Source organism: Cyprinodon variegatus, unplaced genomic scaffold (genome assembly GCF_000732505.1).
Source record: "Cyprinodon variegatus isolate N-32 unplaced genomic scaffold, C_variegatus-1.0 Scaffold164, whole genome shotgun sequence".
NCBI classification, from domain to species: domain Eukaryota; kingdom Metazoa; phylum Chordata; class Actinopteri; order Cyprinodontiformes; family Cyprinodontidae; genus Cyprinodon; species Cyprinodon variegatus.
Genome location: NW_015150617.1, coordinates 914,399 through 923,873, shown reverse-complemented (window position 1 = coordinate 923,873; position 9,475 = coordinate 914,399). Strand labels below are relative to the sequence as shown.

At 39.2% G+C, this 9,475-nt stretch overlaps 2 protein-coding genes across 2 annotated transcripts in view; both read left to right on the top strand.

The window, feature by feature from the left end:
- Window positions 1-231, top strand: part of LOC107086864 (collagen alpha-4(IV) chain-like) — a gene marked incomplete at its 5' end in the record, with an annotated part of 20,442 nt that extends 20,211 nt beyond the window's left edge. Inside the window, one exon of the mRNA XM_015378094.1 lies at window positions 158-231. Within this exon, the coding sequence (XP_015233580.1) occupies window positions 158-231 (74 nt within the window). The remainder of the gene's footprint in view (window positions 1-157) is intronic.
- Window positions 232-1,825: 1,594 nt separating this feature from the next.
- Window positions 1,826-9,475, top strand: part of LOC107086858 (collagen alpha-4(IV) chain-like) — a 34,001-nt gene continuing 26,351 nt past the window's right edge. The window contains exons 1-4 of the mRNA XM_015378083.1: window positions 1,826-1,973; window positions 2,102-2,191; window positions 5,729-5,889; window positions 8,828-8,900. Coding sequence (XP_015233569.1) covers window positions 1,832-1,973; window positions 2,102-2,191; window positions 5,729-5,889; window positions 8,828-8,900 — 466 coding nt within the window. The 5' untranslated portion in view covers window positions 1,826-1,831. The remainder of the gene's footprint in view (window positions 1,974-2,101; window positions 2,192-5,728; window positions 5,890-8,827; window positions 8,901-9,475) is intronic.

Genomic DNA, 9,475 nt, shown 5'->3' with positions numbered 1-9,475 from the left:
TGCCTGCAGTTTGGATTATTTAGATGAAAAACACCTACCAGCTGCCGCGGTGAACCGCGAGGAGGCGACCCGGCCAGAGGTCCTAGTAGCTGCATGTTTGCTTGCTGAGGTGAATTAACAGAAGTCTCTTTAGGACCCTCCTGATGTGCGATGTCAGGGCAACAGGTCTATAGTCACTGGGGACTGTTGGCAGAGTCTTCTCTGAGTCTTCTTGGGGGAGTGTTGGCCTAGTGGTTAGAGGATGGGTCAAATGCAGAGGTGAATTTTTCCAGTGTGAGATCAATAAAGTTAAATTATTATAAATTATTATTCTTTGTTACTGGAACAAGGCAGGATTTCTTCAACATCACTGGAACTGTCACCAGGGTCAGACTAGGGGTGAAGAGGTGCTGTAGAATCCCACATAGCTGCTCTGCACAGGCATTCAGGACTCTGGGGATGACATCATCAGGACCTGGTGACTTCCGATTCAGTCTCTTTAGTTGAATGAAATAATTAATAATTAGGAATTTATTTTAGACAATTTTTCAGTCAGAAGATTTGACAAAACACACACACGAAAGAGCCTAATCAACACCTACCAAACCAAACACCAATTTCCAAGCTAACTCAATTCACCTGAACATAAATAGAAACAAAACCCTCCACTAAATAAACCTGTCGGTATATACAGCCAAAGAACATAGATATCGATTTATGTAAATTGTCTCTAAAGGGGTATGAAGAAGTTTCCAGTTTCCTCTTTACTTGACTTCTAGAGTAAGACATGTGAAAGGCAGAAGGGGGCAGCACCATCCTCTGATTTGGCTGATAACAAAACCTTAAATGTACATTGACTGGGATGGTCAGCCACTTGTCTGAATACAGTCTGTAAAAAAAAAGGATTTTATGGCAGGTGAGTCAATAACTGGATTTCTGTGAGATTCCATATTCATCACATTATAAAAATCATGCTGTTAAATATACAAGTTGACATATAAAACTTTTCTTTCTTGCTGTAACAGTATTAATTGGAACGGTAGATGTTTCACCTGAGCTGCTCTGATGAGGATTAAATGGCAAACCACCATAAAAAAAAAAGAAAACGTTCTCAGAAATCAGGAGGATTATACAAAGATTATCCACTTCTTGTATTAATATGATGCAATTGTGGTTTCATCTTTATTGTAGAGCAGACATTATTGAAATTAAAAGTCAGTCTAACCAGATGAAATAATGTTTTTGTGTTTTATTTTTAATCTGCTCCTAATTCCTCTTCACTCCTGAGGGGCATGCAATTAATATGCAGTAGTGATTGGTGTGCTGTCTGTGTTAAATGTCACTGATGTGTAACTTGTGCATTTACGCAGTGACCGATCCTTTGCCATGCTCTTTGTGGCAAAGGATTGATCACCATGTTTGACTTTTCAATTAGCCTTTTTTTTTACTCTTCTTACTTTTGTAAATTTAGTTTTTGTTCCTCACAGAGATACGCCACTGTCCCTTCTGCACTTATGATTGTGAATGGTCTGCTACTTTCAACCCGCCCCTTTATACGTGCTCTGAGGCGCCAATGAGCCTGATTGCCATTGCTGTAGATTGGTTAAACTGGATAGCCTGGAAGTAATCCCTGTAGGTTAGGCTCGCTTCATGGTACGGGCCTCTGATCTATGTTATAATTATGGTGTTGTGATTTGTTGATAAGGTAACATTATTTGTTCACATTTAACATGTCATGGCAGCACAGAACAGGTTTAAAGTGGTACAGGATGACTTTGATGATCTGATCTGAATATAAAGTAAAAGTTTAAGTATTGTAATATTCTTTGTGGGGGGGTCAGGACCACCAGGTATGACTGGTCAGAAAGGTGAACCTGGATCCAAAGGGGACAGAGGAGACCCAGGTCAGATTTTAAAAGAGGGGTACCCTGGAGAACGTGGAAAACCAGGGCCGCCAGGACGGAGAGGGCCCAAGGGAGGGCCGGGTATTCCAGGTAACGGATCACTTTCTTTATACCCGTGATTTTCAAGTCTTAAAGTAAAATAGTTTTCATTTCTAATGGTCAGTCAATGATACTTACATTTTCCTGATGTTCTAGAAATGTGATCCTCTTTCGTGCAGGAACGTACTGTCTTCCAGGGATCCCAGGCCTCAATGGAGATCCAGGTGACCTAGGCTTTCAAGGAGAACGCGGTTATCCGGGGCCCAAAGGTCAGTGAGTTTCTTTTTTTAAAACCTTTGAAAGATCCTGAAATCATTCACACTTGTTTAGGTGTTTTATAAATAAAGCTTTGTTTCTACTCTTTTTCTTCTATTAGCCTGATCCTCAAGCCCTTCCTTTAGTTTTATACACTCAGGGTTTGTGCTTTTAGCAGCCATACAAACACCAGCTTCTTTATCTGACTCCCTCTCTTCCTCCTTTTAGTCCTCCTTATCTTCATTACGTGTTGTTATTTCTACATTCTCATTCATTTCAAAATGCTCCAGTTCAAACTAAAAGTTTTAACATTATTCATTGCTGTTTTGTTGGATGAAGCTAATGCTACAGGACCTAGCATATGCCATTTGCCCAAAAGGGTTTGCAGCATAAACAACATGGAAACATCTGTTTTAAATGATTTTACAAATTTATTAAACTAAACAGCTTGCTAAACTAAACGGGGTTTTTACTTTTTGTATTTTAATTGAAAATAGATTTCCCCCAAATAAAATCTATTCTTACTGCTATCATGGTTCCCTTTAAGACAGCACCAACGTTTTAGAACTGGACCAATGTTTGCTCTTGTTCTCCTTTATTTACTATTATTTATTATTAATACTTTTTTGGGGGCTTGAATCCTATTTATAGAACTAATGCTGATATAAAGCTACTTCTCAGCTCTTATGCCATCATATCAGTAGAGGCTATCATTTTGTAGCAATCAAAATTCATATTTTATTCTTTAATAAAGTTAACACTTCAATTTGTATCATTCTAGATATTATGTGGATGTTTTTGTGGATTATCCCTGAAAACGTCATTGTTTTGATGAATAAGTAGCTATGACCTTTAATCCTTTTATATATGATTTTGCATCTTTTAATTTGCTATACTTTTGTTTAAATCATTTTAATTTACTTCTATCTAAAGTGCACTATAGATCGGAGATCTTCAACAGGGGGGCTGCGACCCCTAGGTGGTCCACGGAGGTACTGCATGGGGGTTGTGAAAGTTTTGGTTGACTAGACTTAGACTTTATATTCCCCCTGCATTTTTTTCCACTAATTGAAATGTCTTTAAATCCACATTAACATGAATTCAATACACTGTAGTAAACAGATAAATGGAGGCAGAAGATGTCTTTCAGTCATCAATGCACACATTCAGCAACACACAGGAGCTCTTTTAAGCTGGGCACCGTTTCATTCACAACACCTGTCCCATCAACCAGGAATCAGAATCAGAAAAACTTAAATAATCCCAGGGAGAAATTACTTTCATTAATGACTCCATCTGTAATAGAGTGACTATAGGACCAGTTTGATAGAACACAGTTTCATACTATATATAATTAGTGGGTCCCTGCTCCTGATCTGGCCATCAGTTTGGGGGTCCTTGACCTGGAAAAATTGATTGTTATCATTATTATTATAGATTGTTACCTTCAATTCCATGGGTTATAACTTCACCTTAATATTTTTAAACCTACCCTCGAAGTGCCAGCAGTTCACACTTTCACTAATTTAAAAAAGGTGGACTGACTTGGTTTGCATGACTTATATGTTTCACATGCAATCTTTGCAGAGCGCAATCAATTGTCTGACTCTCAACTTTTTTTTTTATTTTTTTTTATTGCCCTATTTGCCCTATTTCCTATTTGGAAAGATTAAAGTCAATCAATCATGATATTAACATATTTTAATTTTCCAGTTAAACCCTTTTGCAGTACACTTCTTTTTCAAAACGAGTTTAAAGATCAGAGTTCTAAAAAACTCAGACTCAAGGAGAAGATTGCTGCTCGAGTTAATGCGTAAATTTGTCAAGTGTTCTGTTGCAGGCTGTTTTCACATTTATTTAAAGCACTCTCCCCTCTGTTCTTCAATGTGTACATCACTAAATTAGGATTCTTCCTGTTCAAAATCACATTTCTGGTCAGAACTCTAATATATTTTCTCAATTACAAATGGCCATTTTGACACTTAATAACTTGATTGAATATGTGTCTACGATATCTGAAATATGTTTTTTTTCTGTTAAAAACAACACAAATTATAACCAGTTACAGCAATATGGAGATTTGTAGACATCCAAAATGTTTAATTTAGATATGAAGAATATCATTTTGTTCATAAAGTTTATTTTGACAAGGAAATATTGTCCTATTTCGGATATAAAAAAAAATATCTATTCAGATAAACTGATGAATATCTTAATGGCCTGCCATAGGCTGTTGCGATGACGACAATGTTATGGGGGAAATCTAATTTAGTGGTTGAATGGTATGTAGTCGATCAATGTATGACATTTAGATAAAATGTCACTTAAAAGAAGCGCACCTGTCAGCAGGTGAAGATGAAGTATAAAAACGTTATTCAACAGGTAGGACCTGTGCATCACCTCATGGGGTTCCTTCCTATTTTGTTCTGTCTTACATTACATAATAAGTACTAAGTGGCTGTTTGAATGTACAGTTGTTCTTTTAATGATGCTGTTATAACGCATCAATTTGCTCTTACCAATATTTATTGCTTATAAATAACTGTTAAATAAGTCAATGCTTAAAATGTGAGGACGGATGAGGTCTGGAATGTGAGGTGAAATGGTAGTGTGTCAAGGCTCAGCACAGAGAAACTAGTATTCAGATAGAGAGACAGTTTGATATCTCAAAAGGCATTTATTTAAAGTAAAGGAACTGCAGCAAACAGCTAGTACATCTAAGGCAGGAACCTCTACAGGAAGAGAACACAGGTTGGTGACCACATCAATCTAGTGGCAGAAGATTATGAATGTGTAAGTCACTAACCTGTTCTTAAAGTTCAGTCCATGCACAGAGGATGAGGTTTGTTCCAGTCGGTCAGCTGCCGAGAAGACGCGGCGGAAGCTGCCCAGAGTGCCCCAGACATTAAAGCCCCGGGTAGACAGGCAGACGAAGGAAAGCAGGATAATCCAGAGGTTGAAACCAAAGCCCGTGTTGACGAGGAGCTAAGGAGTACAGACCAGAAGATCAAAGATTGGAAGAGGTTCCGAAAGGAAATCCAAGACGGTGTCAGGAAACAGTTCCAGTTTTTTTTAAACAGGCAGAATCCAGCAGGAGTCCTAAGACAGGTCAGGCAAACAGATCAGCATGGGAACACGCAGGCTCTGAGGTCCAGAGGCAGAACAGGTCAGGATCGGGCAATCAGAAATACAGGTACTGTACACTAGAGAAACACCACCACAGGCTTGTGGATAATCTGGCACTGATGACTGGTTTGAGGGCTGGTTAAATAGAGACTGAAGGAGGTGGATCAGATGAGTAATCAGGCCAGTCATCAGATCTTGACGTAGTGGTCATAAAGATCACATTCTGAATAGGAATACACCTAATAACCCTCCCTATTAAATATAATATTTAATTCTCTGTGTGTAAAGGACCTAGTGAATGATCACATTGTTATTGTTCACACAAAGTTACAACAGAACTCTGCTAATTAAATCAGAAAATAAAACAACTTGATTGGCTTTTAGGAGGGAGATCTAAAATCTTATTTTCAACCTTTGTGTTTTAGGTGATCTTGGTACATGTTTATGTGGCCCCCCAGTTGAGATAAGGGGCCCTCCTGGTCCTGAAGGACCAGTAGGGAGAAAAGGGTCATCAGGTCCCCCAGGAAACCCAGGCCCAAGAGGAGAGATGGGTTCACCTGGAGACAGAGGATTAAAGGGTGCTGAGGTGAGTTTTTAATCAGCAAATTGTGAGAAGGTCTAGAACAAGGGTCACCAACCTTTTTAAGGTTTAGAGCTAATTAAGGGGTACTGAGTAATACGAAGGGCTACCCATACTGACCTATGAACTGGACTGGGTCAGCAGTCATTAAAATTACATAAATAATAATAATATTGTAATTGTTTCCTTTCCCTTCTAATTTTCTCAAAGATATGCTCATTTTGTGATCTAAAAATGCTTAAATGCTCTAAAAGATTAATGTAATGAAATGCTCTATAAATTATTAAAAAATAAGAGCAAATGAATAGAATAAAATTTCAAACCTAGCCCACTGAGTTGGTCATCCAGATTTCAAACCTCCATTCATTGTTTATACTGATGCTAGTGATGTGGGTTTGGGAGCCGTTCTAGCTCAGCAGACTGGGTTAGGCACTGAGCAAGTCCTGGCCTATGCCAGCCGAACTCTAAATAAAGCTGAAAGGAACTACTCTACTACTGAGCAAGAATGTCTTGCTGTTGTTTGGGCCATTGAAAAGTGGAGATATTACCTTATAGGAAGACACTTCACCGTTGTGACTGACCATTCATCTCTGATCTGGGTTTTTAAAACTCATAAACCTAGCACTCGGCTGATCCGGTGGGCTTTTCGTTTGCAAGAATTCTCCTTCACAGTGGAATATCGAAAAGGAAAGTATAACACTGTTCCAGATGCTCTGTCACGAGCCCCAATCAATGCTTCTGACCATTCACCAGTTACCTGTGCTGTCGTAGGGACACTTCTCACCCACTCCAAGTGACAGATGAGAACATCTAGAAGGCTCAACAGCAGGATCCTTTTGCACAAAACATTTACCAACAAATAATGGACAAAGGAACAGTACATGAGTCGCCAACAATAATGTACACTATCCTGGAAGACAAGGTTTACAGAGTTGTTCAATTACCACACAAAACTCTTTACCAAGTCTATATTCCACCATCACTCCGTCAACAGTTACTTCATCACAATCATAATGACCCTTTATCTGGACATTTTGGACGATACAAAACCTACAAACGGTTACAAGCCTTGGTGTATTGGCCAAGGATGAGCATTGATGTTCGGGACTATGTGAGATCCTGTCAAGTCTGTCAAATGTACAAACCTGAAAAGCTCCTGGCAAGTTGCAACAAACAGAGGTGAGTGCACCATGGGAGATGTTGGGCGTGGACCTTATGGGACCCTTTCCACAGAGTTCTAATGGTAATGTCCATCTACTTGTTTTTGTGGACTATTTCTACTGCAGAAATAATATCCCAGTACTTGACCAGAGAGATTTTGACACGATGGGGAGTGCCAACATACATTCTCTCTGATCAAGGTCGACAATTTATTTCTTCTGTGTTCGAAGAAACCTGTAAAAGATCGAATCTCACACCAAAGAAAACCTCTGCATATCACCCACAAACTAACCTTACGGAGAGAGTAAATCGCAACATCAAGGCTATGCTCTTATCCTATATCAGTAACAAACATAAGAGTTGGGATAAATACCTACCAGAATTTCGGTTTGCTTTAAACTCTGCAGTGCATGAATCTACTGGTGTGACTCCAGCTGAGCTAAGCATTGGACGACTTCTGAAAGGGCCTTTGGATGCAGAGCTAAGTCCAACTCTTTGTGACCCTGACACCCCTGTCTATGCTACAGTAAAACAGATTGCTGAGCTCCGTGAATTTGCTGATGTCAATCTGAGAAAAGCTAAGCAGCGACAGAAACACAACTATGACCGTGGAAGAAGAGATGGAAACTTCTCAGAAAGAGACCGTGTATGGATTCGTTCACACCCTTTATCAAAGGCTGATCAATCTTTTATGGCCAAACTTGCTCCACGATGGAAAGGTCCTTACAGAATCATAAAAAAGGACTTGCCCTGTAAATTATGAATTGGTTCTGGAGGATACTGGAGAAGATCTCCGCGTGGTTCATATATCGCAGATCAACCTGACAACCTGCTTCTTGCACAGAGCTGGCTGCACCATTATTCATAAATCCAGCTGTTTCTTCACAGCTCAAGACACGCCTTTCTTTACGCCCATTGAACACATGCACTTACCTGATTGGTCCGCTGTTCAATCTGACTCCTAGCTCCAGTTTGAAAATGTCAGTGTCTCAGCAGACAGCGTAACAGAAACAGCTGCTGCTACTAAGTCTGCATATTCCGTTCTGTCGACCAGTAACAAAGTCTGTCCGAGACCGTTTAATCCCTCGTGCTTTCAGTATTTTGCCTCTGTTCTGGATACCACCGATCATTAACAAAAAAAAGAAAAACAAACAAACTCGTTTCTGTGCTCCTGCCGTGTCGATGTGTCATCACAATTACCCGGAAGCCGGTGACGTCACAGTTAAAGATCCTCCTGAAACCAACAACATAAAACTTGATCCAGTTCCTGCCTCTAAGCAAGATTTGTTTCTCATCTGACCTCTCTTGCTGTGGGGCAATTTATATTGGAGCCCTAATCCGTTGGGAAAAAATGGACATTTATTTTGTGGGGAAGAATTTTGTGATTATTTTTTGATTGCCATATATTTATTTTTCTTTTGAAATACAAGGACTGTCAAGCCAAATTTTTTGTTGTCTATTTTTGAAGTTTTCGTTTCTTATTTGTAAGTGTCTACACACAAAAGTTTATGGTCCTTGTGTGACTGGTTTAAAAATATATAAATATTTATCCTACTTGTCAGGAGGGATACCTGACTGGCACCGCTAAAATAGTGACGAACACCCAGTTAAAAAAAACAACTAAAACTAAAATAATTAACCTTGTAAAACGTCACACTGTTTTCAAAAGATGCTGAGGGAATTTTGACGCCCATAGGCACCGCGTTGGTGACCCCTGGTCTAGGATAACCAAACATAATCAGGTTTAGCATTGTTTTTGTTTTTTTGTTTGTTTTTACTGCAGGGCATGATCGGATCCCAGGGTGTGAAAGGCTTTAAAGGACAGAAAGGAGATTTCAGAGTAGTTGATTTTAAAGGTAAGATCATCATAACTTTAGTTAACCTGGTTGAACTCAAAGGAATGTTTTAAAAAGTGTCCATAAAAGAGCAACACCTCTAGCAGTTGCAGTTCCAAATAGGAGAGTTGGAGCTCTTAGAGCAGCCTAGCCTTCAGCATTAGGTCTATGCAACATAAGTTGAAAAAATTTATTGGCTTCAGTGTTTAAACCGCATAACAACATCTGTATTAAATCCAGCACCTTTTTCCTGCAGACCAGTTAATTTCGGTTGTGTGGTACGATCACAGGATACCACTTCAAAGGTCCTGTCCTGAAATTCCCTAATTTCCAGACATTGGAGGGTCATTTGTTGGAGGTGTAGGAACATCTTGATTTGATTGTAAATCACTTCCATGGTTCTCAGACATTGGTTTCTATGACCAAGCAACATCACAGAGGACATGCATCAATAAGTAAAAAGCAAAACGTTGTCTGTAGGAGTGCAAACCATGCTGCTACTGGACTCTAAAGAGCTTGCACTGCAAAAACCATCTAGAAAAAAGTACAAAATCTCTTAAAATAAGTGCATTTACCCTTGATTTTAGTAGGTAAAT